Source organism: Notamacropus eugenii, chromosome 4, assembly GCF_028372415.1.
Source record: "Notamacropus eugenii isolate mMacEug1 chromosome 4, mMacEug1.pri_v2, whole genome shotgun sequence".
NCBI classification, from domain to species: domain Eukaryota; kingdom Metazoa; phylum Chordata; class Mammalia; order Diprotodontia; family Macropodidae; genus Notamacropus; species Notamacropus eugenii.
The window spans coordinates 433,769,415-433,790,363 of NC_092875.1; the positions used below are offsets into that span (position 1 = coordinate 433,769,415).

General features: G+C 37.6%; 1 protein-coding gene across 4 annotated transcripts in view; it reads right to left on the minus strand.

Annotated features, from left to right (window-relative positions):
• The window catches only part of WDR7 (WD repeat domain 7), a 462,625-nt gene that overhangs the window by 283,267 nt on the left and 158,409 nt on the right, over nucleotides 1-20,949 (minus strand). For all 4 annotated transcript variants that reach the window (XM_072605972.1, XM_072605969.1, XM_072605971.1 and 1 more), the window contains one exon: nucleotides 5,365-5,478. In XM_072605972.1, coding sequence (XP_072462073.1) covers nucleotides 5,365-5,478 — 114 coding nt within the window. The remainder of the gene's footprint in view (nucleotides 1-5,364; nucleotides 5,479-20,949) is intronic.

A 20,949-nucleotide genomic window follows, 5' to 3' on the forward strand; every position in this document is an offset into this window, starting at 1 on the left:
GCAGTCATTAGGTTCCTTCAACTCTATTCCCAGTGGAAAAACTTAAAATCCACTCAGGTGATAAAGGCTGCGAGGGGGTGCTCAGTGGAACTAAAATAACAATGGATTGTAATAAGATAAGGATAGACACCTCAAAAGATTACATGTAACTACTGATTATATTTTTATGTGTATATTACATATACACATAGCTAATTACACAATGAATTACTTAGATCATAATTTTACTTTCAAACGCAATTTCAACTCTGCCAATTCATAAAGGAGAATGTTCTTAAATCTTAAAAATGACAATAATCTCCATTTGGTTTGTGGCTACTTGAGGCTAGGGACTGTTTGTTCAATTTTCTTTTTGCCCCCAGTGTCATAACAATACCAAGCATACAAGTAAGCACTTTTTTTTGGCTACTCAACACTTCAATCCCATAGGAGCTATATATCATCACCCAAAGTAACCTTTTATAATCAGAATGAAGAGAAGTGAAAGACATGCATCAAGTCTCACAGTTTCTTTCTCCAGTACATATTGTATATGTGTGTATGTCTTTCCAATATGGTACCGACACTATTATATTGCAGATAGGTGATGCAACAGATAGAACAGGGAGACTCATCTTCCTGAGTTCAAATCTGGCCTCAGACAAACAGTCACTTAACCCTATTTCCTTCAGTTCCTCATCTGTAAAATGAGGAGAAGGAAATGGCAAACCACTCAAGTATCTTTGTTTTCCCAGAATTATGATTTTGCTTTATTTTATATTTTTAAGATTTAAATTTATTTTAGTTTTCAACACTCACTTTCACAAGATTTTGAGTTACAAATTTTCTCCCCATCTTTCCCCTCCCCCCACCTTGAGAAAGCATGCATTCTGATCACCCTTTCATCATCGCCCCCTCTTATTCCCATCCCCTTTACTCTTTTGAAGGACAAGATAGATTTCTATACTGCCTGTATATCTTATTTCCCAGTTGCATGTAAAAACAATTTTTTTAAACATTTGTTTTTAAAACTTTGAGTTCTAAATTCTCTCCTTTTTTTCCCTCCCTACCCACCCCAATTGAGAAGACAAGCAATTCAATATAGGCTATTCATGTGTAGTTATTCAAAGTACCTCCATAACAGTTATGTTGTGAAAGACTAACTATTTCCCTCCATCCTATCCTGCCTCCCACTTAATCTATTTTCTCCTTTGACCCTGTTCCTTTTCTAAAGTGTTGCTTCTAACTACCCCCTCCCCCAATGTGCCCTCCCTTCTATCATACACACCCCCATTCCCTTCCCCGCTACTTTCCTGTAGGGTAAGATACCCAATTGAATGTCTTTGTTATTCTCTCATTAAGTCAAATCCAGTGAAAGCAAGGTTCACTCATTCCTTTTTACCTGCCCTCTTTCCCCTCCACTGTGCAATCTTTTTCTGACCTCTTTGATGTGAGATAATTTATCCCATTCTATTTCCCCCTTTCTCCTTCTCTCAAAATATTCCTAACTCACCCCTTAATTTTCTTAAAATTACCCCTTCATATTCAACTCACCTTCTGCCCTCTACCTATCTGTCTGTCTGTCTCCTCCAACTACCCTAATACTGCAAAAGGTCTCATGACTACAAATATCACCTTTCCACGTAGGAATATCAACAGTTCAAATTTAATAAGTGCCTCAGGATTTCTCTTTCCTGTTTACCTTTTCATGTTTCTCCTGATTCTTGTATTTGAAAGTCAAATTTTCTATTCAGCTCTGGTCTTTTCGTCAAGAATGCTTGAAAGTCCTCTATTTCTTTGAATATCCAATTTTTCCCTGAAGGATTATACTCAGTTTTGCTGGGTAGGTGATTCATGGTTTTAATCTCAGCTCTTCTGATCTCTGCAATATCATATTCCTAGCTCTTCAATCCCTTAAGGTAGAAGCTGCTAGATCTTGTGTTATCCTGATTGTATTTCTACAATACACAAATTGTTTCTTTCTCCTTGACCTGGAAGCTCTAGAATTTGGCTACAATATTCCTAGTTTTTCTTTTAGGTACTCTTTACAGAGGTGTTTGGTGGATTCCTTCCATTTCTATTTTACCCTCTGGATCTAGAATATCAGGGTAGTTTTCCTTGATAATTACTAGGCTCTTTTTTTGATCATATCTTTCAGGCAGTCCAAGAATTTTTAAATTATCTCTCCTGGATCTATTTTCCAGGTCAGTGGTTTTTCTAATTAGCTATTTTACACTGTCTTCTACTTTTTAATTCTTTTGGTTCTATAGTTTGAATTCTTTTATGATGTTTACTCCTCTTGACTTTCTCTTTTGTCAAAGTAGTATTCTGCTTCCACTGGGGATGGGGCTGGATGTACTGTCCCAGACTTCAGGGATTTTGTATCAGGCACTTGATCCCCCACCATCTATGGGCCCAGAGCTCCAGAAGCAGCCTTTGCTGCTGTTGCTGCTGCTACAGCCACCTGCCATAGCCACCAATGCCACCAACCTGCAGCTAGGGTGGGACCTGGCCAGACCAGAAGCTCCTCTTTCACTCACATCCCACAGAGTTTTCCCACTGACCTTTTTGGCATTTGTGGGTTGAAAAGTCTGGAAACTGCCACAGTTGCCAACAATTTAGTCCTGCAAGGCCAGCTCTGGCCCATCTGTGCCAGTGCGGCCCATGCCAGACTGCGCTCCACTCCCTGCCCAGTACAAAAGACTCTTTTTGTCGACTTTCGAGGTTGTTTTGGCTCAGGATTTGTTTTCACTCTGTCATTTTGGGGGTTCTGTAGCACTAGAATTTGTTTAGAGTCATTTTTACTGGGATATGGAGGGATTTCGGGGAGAGCTCACAAAGTCCGTGCTTTTACTCAGCCATCTTGGTTCTGCCTCACCACAACTCCAGTATCTTTATCAAAAAAACCTCAAATGGGGTCATAAAGAGTTTGACATGACTGAAACAACTGAATGATAACTTACATTATAACTTCATATTGACTTCTCCACATGGTCTCATAGCACCAACCTCATCTTCCATATCACTATTTCAAATATATCTAACTCTCCCATTGACCTTTAGAAAATAAGACTTTAATGGCTATCAACTAATTACAAATTCACTATCTGTGCTATCTTCTACTAAGCCACAATCAATTCTATTACACTTGTTTAAAAATGAGTGTTCTTGGGGGACAGACTCAAGATGGTGAAGTAGGATGGAGGACCAGCTCTAGCTCTACCCCCACAGCCCATAAAATATCTGTAAAAAAAAAAAAATGACTCTAAACAAATTCTAGAGCAGCAGAAGCCACAAAACAACAAAGTGAAGGAGATTTCCGGCCCAAGATAGCCTGGAAGACCAACTGGAAAGGTCTATCAACACTGGGTTCAGAGAGGAGCGCAGCCCAGTCTTGGCCATGCTGCATGGCAGGGACAGGACTGGAGCACGCTTCAGGGGGCAGAATCATGGGTAGCAGCTTTGGTTCCCAGATTTCTCAACCCACAAATGCCAGGTCAGTGAGAAAGCTCTTTCACCTGGGTGAGAAGGGAGCAGGGTCTGGCCCTGGCCCTGGCCCCGGGGTGGGGGCAGCCACTGCAGCAGCAGCATCCATTTTTGGAGCCTTCGGCCTGAAGACCCTGGGGGATTTGAGAGCCAATCTGAGTCTCAGTTCTGAGCAGTGGTCCTGGGGTGAGGAGGAGTACTGGTGTGGTGGGAGCCTCTGGAGAGTAAATTCTACTTACAGATCTTGGGCAGAAAACCTTGTAGTTGCTCCCAGACCAGAGTGCAGGCCCTTGACTGTGCCACCTTGGAGGAACTGAGAACTTACAGGTCCCTAGAGCATACCCTCTACTTGACAAATGACTCAAAAGTCAAATAACTGGCTGGGAAAATGCCCAAAAAAGGGAAAAAAAATAAGATTACAGCAGGTGGTGAACAAGTATTTTCTTCCATCTTTTTGGATGAGGAAGAACAAAGCATACCACCAGAAGAAGACATCAAAGTCAAGGCTTCTACATCCAAAACCTCCAAAATAAATATGCAACAATCTCAGGCCATGGAAGAGCTCAAAAAGGATTTTGAAGATCAAATAAGAGAGGTGGAGGAAAAATTGGGAAGAGAAATGAGAGCAATGCAAGAAAATCATGAAAAGCAAGTCAATAGCTTGCTAAAGGAGACCCCCAAAAATGTTGAAGAAAAAAATGCCTTTAAAAATAGACTAATCCAAATGGCAAAAGAAGTCCAAAAAGCCAATGAGGAGAAGAATGCCCTAAAAATTGGAATTAGCCAAATGGAAAAGGAGGTTCAAAAGCTCACTGAAGAAAATATTTATTTAAAAATTAGAATGGAGCAGAGGGAAACTAATGACTTTATGAGAAACCAAGAAATTACAAAACAAAACCAAAAGAACGAAAAAATGAAAAACAATGTGAAATATCTCACTGGAAAAACAACCACTTGCGGTGGGGGGAAGGGAAAGATAGGGAGAAAATTTGGAACTCAAAATTTTGTGGAAATGAATGTTGAAAACTAAAAATAAATAAATAAATAAAAATGGGTGTTCTTCATTCTTCCTTACCCAAACGAATCTCAAATTCTTACAATTCCACTATCGTTTGAAGTCTTCCTACAGGCTTTATATCTAAGATGCCTCTCATGAAACACCTAATGCCTACAAAGTGAATAGCGAAGTAAGAAAAAGGTGACTGGCAAGAGGCTGGGAGGGATGGAAGAAGGTAGAGGAGATACAAATGTGAAACACAATGAAAATCCATTTACTCCCAAATAGGACTAGATCACTTATTATTTTTCCTACTTACCATCAACCACTCTGAAAATGCATCAACATAATCCCTTTTTCTGCATTCATAAATATAGTCTTCTGCTATGCATAGTAGAAATTTACTAGAATGCTATCTCAACAAAAGTATCTTTAGGTTTCTATGTCAAAGGGAGATAAATGTGCGTGCGCACACGCATGCGCATGCGCACACACACACGTGCACACATACACACACACACACTCTCATAACATTTTAGAGTCAGAAGGTGCCTCACAGTTCATTGAGATAATTATGGGAGATTAATTTACTTGTGTTTATAATGACATTTTACTAAACTGGAACTGACTGTATGTTTACCTTGTCTAACTTGTTGAATTTTGAAAGAAATTGCTTATTCCACCCTTACTCTATTCTTCTAGGGTCCCAAAGTGCCAATGCTAAATATCTAATCATCTAATTGACTCACCTTGTATTCTCCCGTGTACATCATTACACAAGAGAATTAGATAAGCTCTTACTTACAAAATTATAATTCCTCTCATTCTGGACTATAACCAGATTATTTTTTGAAAAAGAATTACACATATTTTGATAAAAATTATATCATTGTCACAAATACCTGCTGTGATGTCATCATCCACAAGATCATGCTCTTCTTCCTGGACTTTAGTTTCAGCCCCCAAGGCATCTGGACTGGCAGTTGCAGTCTGAATGGATTCTGCTGTCACTCCAGCTAAATAAATGAAATAATAAAAACTGAGTTTAATAAAATGGAAGAAGAATGGTAGGGGGAAAATTCCAAGTAATGTGAATTTGTTTACAGCAATCAAACTATCAGAAAGGAATATTAATATTCATTCAAAGATACACAAGCCAATAAATTAGCTGTTATGTATGCATATGTACATTTTAAGAAGACTGAACTAATTTCTGCTAGAGTTGAGCATTATAAAAGAATGGGAAGATAAAGTATTATTGTGTCAGTTTTACAGATGAGGAAACTGAGGCTCAACTCAATCCTCAGTCCCTTTAACTGGATCCTTTCACCAGAAGGCAGGGCTACGGGCTCCAGAGCTGCTTTGTAAATAAAGAGGTGGCTCACTAAGCTAAGCTGCTCTCCCCACTTGCCAACAGCTTTTGGACTTCTGTGGAACACTCCATCATGTCCCTTCACTGAATGCCTCTTCCCTTCAAACCCAGCTTCTCAGCTTTCTTTTACGTGCTGTCTTCCCATATTAGACAATAAGCTTCTTAAAGGCAGGGACTATCTGTGTTTTTATTTGTATCCCCGGCACTTAGGGGCCCTGGCTTGATAAATATATATTGACTGTCAGACCTAACTAGCACTGTGGATACAAAGACAAAATTGAAAATGCCCCCATCCTCAAGGACCTGACATTCTATCAGGGAGTACACATACAAATAAGGAACATACTCAAAACACCACTACAACTATCAACCCCCACCAGGCTGGGGTACAATCTTCTACACGTTTAGACAAAGACTAGGGGAAAGTGAGGAGCACAAGGATATTTTTGACCAAGATGGATGCCCAAATGAAGACAGCCTGTTCAGTTCCTCCAAAGAAAAATGAGTATCTGATTCAAATAATAATCAACAAATCAAAGGAGAAAATTCTCATTTTTTCCAATGGGTACAAGCATTTAATTCCTTACAAATTAATTAAAGACTTTTCACAACTATTTTATATTTTTGTTTCTAAAACTCACAGAGACATTCTGACATTATAAAGACACTGGGGCATGAGAATCTTGTTAGTTACATTAGTTAGAGTGGGAATGATTGGTTTAATTTCCTTCATTATTTCTGAGTGCAGTAGCATGAGATAAATCCTCATGCTTTTAAATGAATGTCAGGTTTGGAAAAAATTTTAGAGAGCATGTTCCCTTATCTTACCATGTCTCTGTCCTTCTTCCCCCAAAATCACAAATTTGTACTAGATAATAAGTTATGTCCATATCAAGCCATAGGATTTTTTAAATTAATGGTAATTCATTAAAATATAAGTTCAAAAATCAGATTCATAACAATTTAACTAATAAAAGCAATAACAAGAACTTTAGTACAAATAAGTGACATAGTGATAAGACAGCTCCCTTTACTCTCCTCATCTCACACCACTCATCTATCTTCTGCTACTCTTTCCTTCTTCACCAATGTCTCCAATAATGAAGTGGCCCTTCTCCTTGCCAAAAGCAAAGGTGTTTCGGTACATCCAACTGAACCCATTCCATCCCACTTTCTCTAGCAGAGCGGCCCCTTTATCACCCTTGTACAGAAAGCCTTTCTCGATCTCTGTTCATTACAACGCCAGCCCTCTGTTGATGGTTTCCAGTTTATCACTTAGCTTGTTTGTACATAGTTGTTTGAATGTTGTTTTCCCCATCAGACTGTGAGCTCCTTGAGAACAAATACTGTATTTTACCAAGACAGTGACTGGCACATAGTAGGAGCTTAATAAATGCGCACTGACTGAAAAGTTTAACAGAAAAAGATCTAAAGCTCTTTAAGCAACTGTTGTTGTTGTTCATTCTTTACTCTTGAAGAGGAGTAATGACATTGTGGTAATGTCTTGACCTGTGCATAAACTGGAATGAAGTGAGGCAGAGTTGCACTAAATCATCAGACTTACTCTCTTCCAGAGTAACTGAAATCCTGTAGGAAGAAAAAAGTCAAGAAAACTGGCACAGCCCAGGATACAGTGACCAAGGTCATCATCTTGGCTTCCTGGTCTCTGGCCAAGTTCTAAGTGCTCTGCAGCATCTGCTTCAGCCTCCTGTTCTCATCCACTCATTCTGCTAGGGAAGCTTTTCACATGCTTGGAGTAGACATACCCCTAACTCACTGAAAGATCTGAGGCCCATTTGTTACCCTCAGCCTGATTTAGATCCATCTGCCAAGATGGTTTTACTGAGGGACTACCCTTGTGCATGCTACAGCTTCTTGAAGCCACAGGTGAGAGCAGAGTGCCAGGTGAACACCAAAGATGGACGAGCAGCCCTGAAAGGGGCTCAGCAAGTCTGCACATCAGAGGTGCTACTACTCCTTGAACACTCCATGCACCCCTAAAACAACTGGGGAATACTAAAGGAATCAAGAAGTTGAAAATTTATTTCAGAATGCAGACATAATATTTCCTGAAGCCCTTGAATGGGCCTTATTCAGTATTCTTGGGAGCCAAGGTTACAAAGCCAGTCTAATCCCAATTCTACAAATCTCACTACTAAATCAGTTTACCATCCAGTTTCATTAGGATAATACCTATAAAAGAAAGGCATTTCTTTTTCTGACTATTTAAAAGGCCAAAGTTGCCCCTTCACTCATTCAACTATATGACCAAGTCCTAACCTCATTTACCTATCTTAAAATGATGTAGTTGTCAAGGAAGAATTAATTAGTACAAAGCTTTATGTCATGTGATTTCAGTGATAGTATGGAGAAAGATTCAATTTTTCAAAGCTGATGCTTAGAATTTCACTACTTAAGCTTTATTCCTTTATTTAAAGTTTTAATTCCCAGAAAAATATATTCCTGAGAAGAGTAATACTTTAAGATATTTTCAGTCATTTATACTTTACTACAGAAATTAGTGTCAGGTCTTTTCATAAAAGCAAGTTTTTAATCATCAGCAAGGCATTAAGAATGAAGGGGAGGGGAGAAACAAGTATTTATTAAGAACTTACTATATGCCAGTCACTGTGCTAGGTGCTTTACAAACATCTCATTTGACAATTTGATAAGGTAGAGGTACCTAAAAGTGACAGAGACAGAAGAACTACTACAGGGCCGACTAGGCCCAAAGGAAATGGAATGGAGTACTAAAGATAAGTTTTGTCCAAATCAAACCTTTCCCTCAGCCTATCACTAATTCTGTCACTGTAAATTAGTGGATCCAGTGGATTTGAACTTTTATTTTACTTAACCGTTAGTCATCAGGGGCCTACTGTATTCCAGGCACTATGCTAAGCACTGGCAATACAGAGAGAGAGGCACAAGATAGTCCCTGCCCTCAAGGAACTGATGATCAAATGGGAGAGATGACATGCAAACAAAGAGGTACAAACTATACAGTAATTAAAAGACGGGAGGTAATAGAATTATGATGGACCGGGAAAGGCTTCTTGTAAAAGATGAGATTTTGGTTGGGACTTGAAGGAGGCCAGAGAAGCCAGGAAGTAAAAGGGAGAGCATTCTAGATATGAGGGACAGCCAGAGTAAATATCTGGAGCAGCATGGAGTATTTTGTTCATGGAACAGTAAGGAGGCAAGTGTCACTAGATCACAAAGGACAGGTGGAGTGGAGTGTGGGCAAGATGTTAAGAAAATTGGAAAAGGAAGGAGGTTAAGTTAAGAAGGTCAGTGTTTCCTGACACATCAACCGATCAATAAAAAAAAAAATCACATACACACACCCCCTCAAAAGGGTCTTTGAACACCAAACAAGATTTTGTATTTGATCCTGGAAGTGATAATGAAGCTTACTGGAGTTTGAGGAGGTGACAGCACTTTAGGATCACTGAATTCTTAAAGTTTGATTTCATTTAACCCTTTTCTCAGCACTTAGGGTTATAAAGTTACTAAGTCACTATGAGTTAATAAGGCATACCAATACTCCATCTTAAGTATAAAGAAAAGGGTATATGGGATTGCAAATTAGTTTAAGTTTAAAGGAATCACATAAAAAGATGCAAATCCCAAAAGGACAGTTCCCTTTTTCTAAACTACCATCCAAAACTTCCTTAACTTACACATAAGCTGGGAAAGAATGTAAGGTACAAATAAGCCCAGAATCACAAAAGCTTTTGGCTTAGAACTTGAAACACTATGTCTTACATGTAACTTTCTTGCTAGCCTACTTATAATTTATTTTTTGTTTGATTCTTAACGGCTTTCACTTCATATATTAATAGATTTAGATTGTTAGAGATGGAAAGAATAAATATATACCCCATCATTCACATCATTTCAAATTATTTGAACAAAATGGAAAAACAACATGATTGGAAGAATATATGAGACTTCTACAAACCAAGTACATTTCATTTAAAGCTAGGCTATAAGGAGATAATTAAAGAATTCTGGGTATTGCAGAAAAACAACGGAAAAGTCAGAATGTCATACTTAAGAAAAATTTGTTTAAGAAACATTAAAAGAAGGCAGCAAAGACTAAATCAAGAAACTCTATAGAACAGTGAGGGACAAAGGCTCAAAGTTTAGTTTATTTAAAAGTTGTTTTACAGTTGAGAAATGATAAAGGGTTAAACTAATATGCTATCCCTGTTCATGGAGAGAAGATAGACATGAGAGATGTTGAGTGGGTATGATATTTTTTGGCAATAGATTAAATTTGCATGTTGATAAGGAAGAGTCTAAGATTATAGTACTTAGTGACGAGAACATAGCAGAGGCCTCAATAGAAGTAGGGAAGTTGAAAAGAGGCAGGCGGAGGGGAAGGATTCATTTTTGTTTTGTGACATCAAGGTTGAAATGTCTACAGAAAATTCAGTTCAGAAGATTAAATTGATTCTGTATTATTTTTTATTGATCCTATTTAGAATTTTTAAAAAACAAAAAAAATAAGTTGTGAAAAATGTGAAAACTACAATGTTAAAAATTAAATATTGCAAGGAATCAAGGAAAAAGCCTTTCACATGCAAAATAAGTTAATCAGAATAGAGTAATACCACTTCTCATTTATGAGAATCAACTGAAATTAGAATAATATACCAAAAAACAAGGAGTTTACTTGACATCTTGTAGAAGTGAAATGAATCACTAATGAAAATAACTGTACTTTCACTAGACACATATTTAAGCAGAGGTGGAAGGAAGGAAGGAAGGAAGGAAGGAAGGAAGGAAGGAAGGAAGGAAGGAAGGAAGGAAGGAAGGAAGGAAGGAAGGAAGGAAGGGAGGGAGGGAGGGAGGGAGGGAGGGAGGCAGGCATGGAAGGAAGGAGGGAGGGAGGGAAGGAGGCAGGGAGGGGGAAAAGAGGCTTCATTTGGTGTTTTGGACATTTATTCCTACACTCCAAAGTCGAACCATGCCACTTCAACTCAGCCTTCATCTCAAGTTCTACCCCACTGGAAATCTGGACCCTGCCCAAGGAACTACCCAAGGTTTTTACAGATGAATTTATTTTAATAAGGGCCAAGTTTTAGCCTCATTTCTTAGCCATGAGCTCAAATCCTTGCCACCACCACTTCAGCCTTCACCCCAACTTTTCCATGTTGAAAACTTGGCTCCACCTCAAGAACCACTGTATATCACTGAAAGAGGAGCTTTACCCTTATCTTTGCCCAGGAACAAGCCCTCCACTCAATAGTTATCACCTGCCCTGGCACATATTAAGTGCTATATAAATGTTAGCCAGTATTAATAATATCCCTTACCTCTGCCTTTATTCTGGAAGAGGACCATGACATCAGGGAGATGATGACATGACTTGCAACTGACTTTGATTTGAGTGAGGAAGGGCTGTGCAAAGTCACCAGTCTCACTTTCTTCTCCAGAGCCATCTGGGTTCAGTGGCCAGATACAGATCAGGACAACTTGAGATAGCCCAGGAGCAATCCAGACTACCTAAATGGGGATCACTAGCCAGTTCCAATTGGGCAACTCAGTTCATCCCATCCTCTCTTCTCCCTCCTGTGCCCTCCTCTATTCTCCTGAGGGTGTTCTACCCTTTAAAGGATGGTAAATTTTGATGGTCAAAAGCTACCTAATTTATTTGGGGTTTACACTGGTTACATTTCTTTCTCAAAGACCAAGCCTTAAACCCAGTTCACTCTGGATCTCATGGATTCGACAATAGGTCCCTACTCAAGCACCATTTAATTTTTTGGGTCCTCCTGGCTCAGAGTAAATGTAAACAGTAACTGTTTCTCTTTTGGCTAGCAACCTTGAGAGTCTTCCCTTCCAAGTTTGATTTTTTTTTTTAATTAAAGGGGTCACCCCGTGACTCACTTCTTAAAGAGGCCTATTCACTGAATGAGATTTACTTCACTCAAAGTGAGAACCTGAAAAGACCTTAGCTTAAAAGGGCCATGGTCTCCCACTGCATCCTGAGCCATCTCTAGTCTTCCTGATCAACATCTGGTCATTGGACCCAGATGGCTCTGGAGGAAAAAGTGAGGCTGGTGACCTTGCACAACCCTCCCTCATTCAAATCAAAGTTAATTGCAAGTCATTTCATCATCTCCCTGGTGTCAGGATCGTCTTTGAGAACACAGGAAAAACCACTAAAACCCCCACCCTCTTTCCAATTTTGCTTTATGCGTTGTCTTTTCCCACTAGAACATAAGTTCCCTCAAGAAAAGGACTGTCTTGTTTGCTGGATTTGTATTCTTGTCACTTAGCACAATGTCGAGCACATAGTAAGCACATAATAAATGTACCACCTATCTATTTTGGGAAGACATCATCTCTGGGCAAATGTCCTAATACTCTTCTCACTAAAGGGGAGGGAGTATCTGTGGGTAAACATTTCAGAAAAGGAGGACATGGGTCCACAAAGAATGTCACGTATCAGATATACCTGATAATCTTAATACTTCATAGTAAAGCAGGAGGAAGAAGGTAAGAAGCTTTGAGGCTTAAGGAGAAGGAATGGACATGGTCTAGAAAATCCACTGTAGAGAATGTCGCACATTAAAAGCTAAATTTAATAAACTGCTATCATGTCACAATCAAGGCCCAGTCTGTGCTGATATACTCAGTATAACTATCTGAGTATAACCAGGATATGTGAAGTGCCAATCGTTTGGCCAAACCATTCTCATTATGTAAAACATCAAAAGGTTCTGTGGCCAGACAACTCATTACAACACACTGGCCTCTCTCCCTCTTACTGCTTACAGAACCAGAGAGGATGTGCTCAGTCATTTTAGTTATGTTCCACTCTTCATGACCCTTTGGACCACACTGCTCACTGGGTTTTCTTGGCAAAGATACTGGAGTGATTTGCAATTTTCTTCTCCAGTGAATTACGGCAAAGAGAGGTTAAATGATTTGCCCAGGATCACACAGCTAAGTGTTTGGGGCCATTCTGAACTCAGGTCTTCTTGACTCTATCCACTGAGGCACCTTGTTGCCTCCAGGGAGGACTGAGTAAAGAAGGTAAGTCACAATTCCCTCCCTTTCACACATTTATGTGACACCCTACATTTAGTCATTCTTTCTCCTTGTTTCTTCATTCTTTACTGCTTTACCCACAACCAAATTTGTGCCACAAAAGCAGTTATGATTGCCACTGTTCCCCATCCTCTACATATAAAAGAATGATAATTAGTTTTGTTTTCTAGAATTGTTTACTATTTTCAATTTTAACACTTTATTTTTAAAGTAATGACCTATATTCTTGGCCTTGGTTAGTCTGCCAACACATCTATAGTAAATATATCTGTTGTCTTTTGTTCCAACTTGATTTTTAAAGGTGGGATTACTTGTCTACTGAGGTTGGGAGCAGTGGTCCCTAGCTATGATTTTATCTGGGTAAGGAGCTCAGAGTCTCAGAAAGGTGCTACTTCACTATAAGAATACGAGATTTGCCCACAGTAACAAAAGCAATTTTTGTCAGAGGTGTTACTTGACCTGAGGTCACTCTGAATCTGAGGCCAGGACACAATACTTTATAATAATGCTTATAATAAAGCAAATTTCATTTTCCAAATAGATTTTACATCTATCCATATCTATATCTATATCTATATATAGAGAGAGAGAGAGAGAAAGAGAGAGATATGGATGTATACACACACACACACACACACACATTTACTCTGTTCAGAAATTAGGAGGCCCAATGGCCTTCCTGATCAGTAAGCCACCAAATGACACTAATTTCAGTGTCTTTAGGTATCATTCACAGGATATGGGACAATAATCAAACCTCAGATTTGCATCTCCAATTATCAATCTGAAAATGTACGGTACATATAATTAAATATATTTATAATCAAATTTTAATAATAAGTCCACTTTACTTTTGAAGTCATGATCTAGAATCCTATGAATAAAGACTTCTAAACTATACCACTCTTAAAAATGTTATTTCTGATTTGAGGAGCAGATATTGCTCTCTGTCACAGAATAAAAATCATATAGTAGCCAATTTTCTGTAAACATCTTGATGATTTTCTACTTCTGTTTCTTGTATTCTGTATATGACTCATTTGGCATAGGGAGAAATGTAGCAGGCAAGATATATGGTACTGAGAGCTCTAGCACTAAGAACTGATAACATTCTAGCTTCAATAATTTATAAAACCAAGTTAAATAAACAAGTAATAATTTTAATTTGGGAGGGGAAATATTCAAATCATGTTACCTTCACCTCTAAAATATAAGAAAAGGATAAGGAAAGATTAAGCAGAAACATGCAAGAGAAGGTAAAAATAGAATTAGCATTATTATTGAGAATAAAAGAACAGTATACTGGAAGAGCTCTAAGTTAAAAGTCAAATCTAATTTTCTGCCAGTTCTTTAATGCAGATAAAACATTTTGCTTCTTCAAATGACATATTTATCATCAAGATTTAAATAAAAGCCATTTTTTAAAGTCCATGCCCTCTAGGAACTTATAGTTCACTGAGGAGAAACAATGTGTATATATTGTACTCAAAAACAAAACATAAAAAAAAATGTCATTTTAATCAGGGGGGAGGAAAAAGCTAAAGGGAACCAGAAAGACTTCCAGTAGGAAAGACTGGATGCTAACAGAAGAGAGAACACAGGGCATTCTGGGCAGAATGGAAAGCCTGCCTGGAGATGGCATGCTCTGAACAAGGACTAATAAGAAAGTCAGTTTGTGTGGACAATACAGTTTGGAAAGGAATAATGGACAATAAACTTGAGGAGGCAAATTGAAAAAGGACTGAAAGACTATAAATAGCTGAATGTTAGGTGTTCTATTGTAGGAGCAATAGCATGGAGATGATAATTGAATACATGAGAACCAATGAGATCACCAAATGAAACAGGACAGAATGAGAAAAAAAGAGCGCGTAGGACAGATCCCTGTAGCAAAAGCACATCCAGCAGATGCGACCTAAAGGAAGCTGCGGTAAAGGAGACTGAGAAGGGGAAGTCAGATAAGTAGGAGGAGAACAAAGAAAGGGTTGGAGTGTCACGCAGACTTAGAGAGAAGGGAATGTCAAGGAAAAACAGGTGATCCACAGAGTCAAAGGCTGCAGAGAAGTCAAGAGGGATGAGGACTGATAAATGGCCATTATATTTGGCAATCAAGAGGCTGTTAACTTTGAAGTTACCAGTTTCAGTTAAATGATGAGGTTGGAAGCCAGCTGTCAGAAGCCAGATTTGAAGCCAGGATCTTCTTGTTTCCTAGCACAGTCTTCTGTCTATTATGCTGTGCTCTGTCTCCTTATCCTATAGAACACTTCACATTTCCAGATGGTCATCTGTCCAGTACTAACTAGGCCTGACTCTGCTTGGATTCCAATAAAAGGTAACACAGAGCATGCTATATAGGACAGAGCATCCTGTAACCCCACTATTTTTTTCTGCACTACTTTTTCCTATAATCAACACAGATTTTTGACTCACTGGAACCCCCTTCATGTTTTAAGCAGCCACTATTTTTCCTTCCTTGTAGGTTAACAAAATCCCAGATATCTTGCAGGAAAAAGAACACAGGATTATCTTCACTCCATACCTTCTTATTCTCTCTTACAACAAATCAACCTAATAAGGATTTAAAGGGAATTTGCTTTGAAACAACACTGGGACACACAAGGCGGGAGGGGGGGCCTCGACAGGAAACAACCGTGATGGAGAAATTCATATTCGAAATGAACAAATGTTAACTACATTAACTCCACAACAAAGTTTCCAATAGTCTGATTTGGTATTTATTTACCTTTTGAATTACATGAATATGTATGGCACTTATTAGACAACAGATACAAATACACTTTATATGAAGGATATTACTGCATAATAATACAAAGTATTACTGTACAGAAGTGAATCTCATATAGCTGCAGAGACCCATTGCTCCCAAAGAAATCGAAATGAGTTGGTTATTATGTCAATAAACAATAAGACTTCCTAAGTCAAATTTTATAACTTGGGAAAGCAGCAAGCAGAAAACAGTTGGGCTAGAGAAGGATCACAATTACTCGGGCCATGGAAAAACACAGTTATCTAAGAATCCAAAGGGACCTCTTTGTTGTTGTCATTTTCAGTAGCATCTGACTCTTCATGACCCCAACTGGGGCTTTCTTGGCAGAGATAGATACTGGAGTGGTTTGCCATTTCCTTCTCCAGCTCATTTTATAGAAAAGGAAGCCGAGGCAGACAGAGTTTAAGTGACTTGCCCAAGGTCACACGGCTAGCAAATGCTTCAGTCTGGTTTTGAACTCACAAAGATATGTCTTCCTGACTCCATGTCAAGTACTCTATCCATTGCACCACCTACCTGCTGCAAAGGGACCTCAGTGATCATCTACCCTAATATGGCAATAGGAACCAAAGAGGCAGGCTGGGACTAGAAGCAGAGATGAGAGAAAACAATTGAAAAGTGTAATGAAAGTCCTCAGGACTCTCCAATTTATACATATCCTCTATATAAAAGATCACTTTTGATCTTAAGCAACCTGGAAATATGTAGTAGTCCTTGAATATATGTAACTGTCAATTTGAAATACATTAACACTAACCATATTTAAAATATTTCTTCTTTAAATGGTTTTATAAAGTCAAAATTTAGGTAAAGAAATCTGAAAACTAACTCAATAAGATAAAGATATCTCTCTGTAAATACTCCCAATATAATTCTCTTAAACATACTCAGACTTCAGATTATTTTTGTAGATATTTAACTTTATAATGGTTGATAATCTGAGTAACACTAAATGTTAATTACCCAACAATTCTGTTCTGAAATGACTCCAATTATATATGATAAACCTATGATCAAAATGCTATAGTTTAGCATGGCACTGGAATAAGAAACAATTTTTTACGTTGGTTACATTTTTACATTTTATTTCAAGTCTAGATGAAAGTCACAAAAAACTGACTTGAATTTATTTATCCCACAAGGAATAACTTGACAGGGCTTTATAAAGAGGAAAATGTGTTGGCAGAATATATATAAACATGAACAAAGAAATTATGTTTCTCATCCTCATAGTAATATAGATTTCCACTAATATTGAGAAAAATCTGAATTTAAAGAATAGAAGGTAATTTTTTTCATCTGTTTTGCAGGACTGTAGTTTTTCAGTGGTCCAATTAAAGCACAATAGAGACAACAATTTGATGTGAACATTTACCTGAATAAATTGGAATTTAACAATACAGGAGCCTAAATGTGTTGAGTGTCTATATTTTATTTTCAGACAGAAGGTTTAAATTTATTGGAAGCAGATCTCTGCAGTAACTGACCAACACTGCCCTACATTCCCTGCAATCCTTATGACAGACAGACTGCCTGCCTCACATTAATTCACTTCACACCACTTCTATCGATCCACAGCCAGTTCCCTAGTCTCTTTGCACACATTGCCTGTCTGGCTGCCTACATCCACATCAGCACATACACACAAAGGCCAGAGAAAGATAACCTTTTGCTTTCCATTAAAGACACAGTATCCATTTTTTCCATCTGTAGTAACACCAGAAGTATAAATATACTAGTACAGATGTTGCCTGGTAGAAAAATCTTCCTCTAAGAAATTTAATAACAATCTATCATTCAATCTGTAAAGATTCCTACTGCAATATATTTAAAAGCAAACTTACTTTATCCAAGGCTATAAAGAAATTAAGGAAATTAAAAGGTACACATAAAAATATCAGCAAAATACACCATTAAAAATTTCTAAGACTTTGATCTTTTTCTTTTGAAAAGCAAAGAAATTATCATTTCCTGACTGCATTCTTGATTTTTAAAAAAACCCTCTCTTCTCGTGCAAAATACATTTACAGATATTGCTGAATCCAACAGTAGTCTAGTAACTATTGAAAGGGCACATAAGGAACAGAAATAAGGTTGGGAAGTGCACCATAGTCATAAAAAATTAATGTGAAAGTGTAGTGCAGCTTTATTTTTTCTCCAATCACCCTGAAAATGATCCATGGTAAAAAATCACATCTAATACTTTTCATTCATAGCATGCACTTTTACACACAGTTTTGTCTGATTTGCGGGCAATCAGCTGACTCAACACCAATTTTGATTTCAGAAGGCACAAATAAACAAAGATTTATTGTTCAGTCGACAAAGAGTTGTGAAATGAAGGCAAATCTATCTTGACACCAGCTCTAATTCATTTACTGTACTCAAGTGTAAATTTGGAATTATAACCTCCAACTGAGATAGAAATCCAAAGTACAAGTACAAAGGTTTGTATGACTCATAACAGTAAAAAAAAGAGTTACCCCTCTTGGGATACAAAATTCTTCTTAGGGTTTTATTATTGGGAAGTTGCATAGGCAGAGATAATACTGTCAAGAGAGTATAAAGACTATCTTTGGTGTACGTGAAATAAAAGTTTTATACTTGGAAAAATACAGAAAACTTCTGAATACTGAATGAAACAAACAAAAAAAAACCTTCCTTACAACACAACTAATTCATCTTAAGTCTATACCTGAATTTTCTACTAAACATTTCACTATAAATTTAAAACAAAGTGCATTCACTGCTGATGTGCAATGCTTTTCTTAACAGTGATTTATTATTATTGTTCACAATAGCCACCAGTTCAACTTACTCAATTTATTACACAAACTCTCTCTCTCCACCTATAGGTATGTAGAGTTGTGTATATGAGTATGTGTATATGCATACATGTTATAAACACATGCACATATATATATACACATATGTGTATATATATACATACATATATATATATATTTCCCCCTTAACAGTATACTCTGCCACATATTGGTAATCAGTTCTGCAAAAAACACAACTTGAGGTAAATCAACATTACAAGAGGCAGTGAGTTGCAAAAGATCAAGGTTATAAATAGGACAGTAGGCTGATCTACCCTCAGAGTAGCAAAAACTGGTCTGATTCAAGCAGTATCTTAGATCATCATCAACTATCCCATAGGCATCTTAGGTAATAAAACAAAGTTTTATTTGTTTATTTAAAGCAAAGTTACAAAAAGATTTTATGACATTAGAATAAGAGATTGATTAAAGTGTATTAAGGATGTCATTGCAAAATGACAGAAGTTGTGGCAATGCTATATCAAGTATACACAGAGAATCTGGCTTACAGAGAATGTTTAGAGATATTTCTTCCCTGAATTCATCATCCCCATCCCAAACCTTCCTCCTCATCCCCTTTTGTCTTTTTGTAAAGAGTAGTATTATCTTTAGTTATCCACGTTCTCAACCTAGGTATTATCCTTAACTCCCCATTCTTATCTCTCATATTCATTTTGTTACTAAATCCTGCAGATTCTGCCATTATATAAAATCTCTCAAATATGTCCCCCTCTCTCTGGTGCAGGCCTTCATCACCTCATAGCTATACTATTGCAATAGCCTGCTAGTTGGTCTTCCTGAATCAAGTCTTTTTCCACTCCAGGAAACCCTCTATTCAGCTGTCAAAGATTTTCCTAAAAAGCAGGTTTGACCATGTCATACCCTTTTCATTAAACTCTGGTGGCTCCTTTTTTACCTCCAGGATCAAATATAAATTTCTTTGTTTGGTATTCAAAGCCCTATATCACTTGCCCCCGCCCCCCACCTTTCCAGTCTTCTTATATCTTACACTCCCCTCAAATGCTTTGCAATTCAATGACACTGTTCTCTTTGCTGTTCCTCAGACAAAGCACACCATCTTCTGCCTCCAGGCATTTTCAGTGACAGTTCTCCATGACTGAAATGCTCTTACTGGTCATCTCTGCCTGGCTTCCTTCAAGTCCACCTGGATAAGTAAAGTTCCTTCTCCAAGGTAACCCAAGTAATAAGTAGCAGATCTAAATTTAAACCCAGGTTCTATAACTCCAAATTTAGGACTCATTCTATGGCACCATACTGCTAACTTGTATGATTATAGTCTATTTATTCTCTAATCTTATATGATTCTTGTCCATATTAATCCCTAGTTCCTCTAAAAAGGATGTGTTCAAAGTGTTAGAGGCCTCCCTCTAGATATATTTACATTTTATGGGTACCAGAATAGCACTTGGGCTGATCATGCCTGAGAAGGAAATTTTCCTCTCTACTATGCCTCCTTTACAAAATGTAAATGTCCTGGACAAAGGTATAAATGTCCCTAGCCCTGAATACTCATGGCCTTACTGATGAGGTTTTTCTTCCGACTCGGAGTTTATGAAATAGCAAATTTTCCTGTGAAGAGATATTTCTGGTAATCTTTTTATTGCATAATGGATGTACTTAATATTGGTGGGAGTTTTTTTACATTAAAAATTTTTTTCTGTGTCCTATCATGAAGTCTATTTTTGTAAAGGTACAATATTATATTGAGGAGTGTGCAAATCTGGATAAGCATATTCTTTAATATTACCATTCAGAAGATGTCTTAAATCTTTCAGATTTAACCTTTCAAAAACTTAATTCAAGTCTATATTTTCCTCTCCTTCTGTTTATCTTTCCTCTGAAATGAAAACATTAAAGTTTCCTATAATTACAACAGTGTTACTAGTCTTCTTACAATTCAGAATTATTTTCAATTCAGTTTCCATTATGAATTTAGATGTTGTCCTATTTGGTACATGTAAGTTTAATGTAGACAGTTTTGTTTTCTATGGTATCTTTCAGCATCATATGGTTTCCCTATTTCTCTTTCTTGACATCATGATTTGTTTTTTCCCTAATAGCATAACTGCTGCTATATTTTTCTACAAAAAGAACGGCTACATGGCCTAGTGGATAGAGTGCCAGACCTGGAATTAGGAAGACTCATCTTCATGAGTTCAGATCTCACTTCAGACACTTACTAGCTGTGTTACCTTGGGCAAGTCATTTACCCTGTAAGCCTCAGTTTTCTCATCTGTAAATGAGCTGGAGAAGGAAGTGGCAAACCACTCCAGTATCTCTGCCAAGAAACTCCAAATGGGGTCATGAAGAGTCAGACACAACTGAAAAATGACCCAACAACAACAACAATCATATATCTTTGGTTTTTGAATAGGGAATAGGGACGGTTAGTGAATGGATCTTTGTTTTTTATTTACAT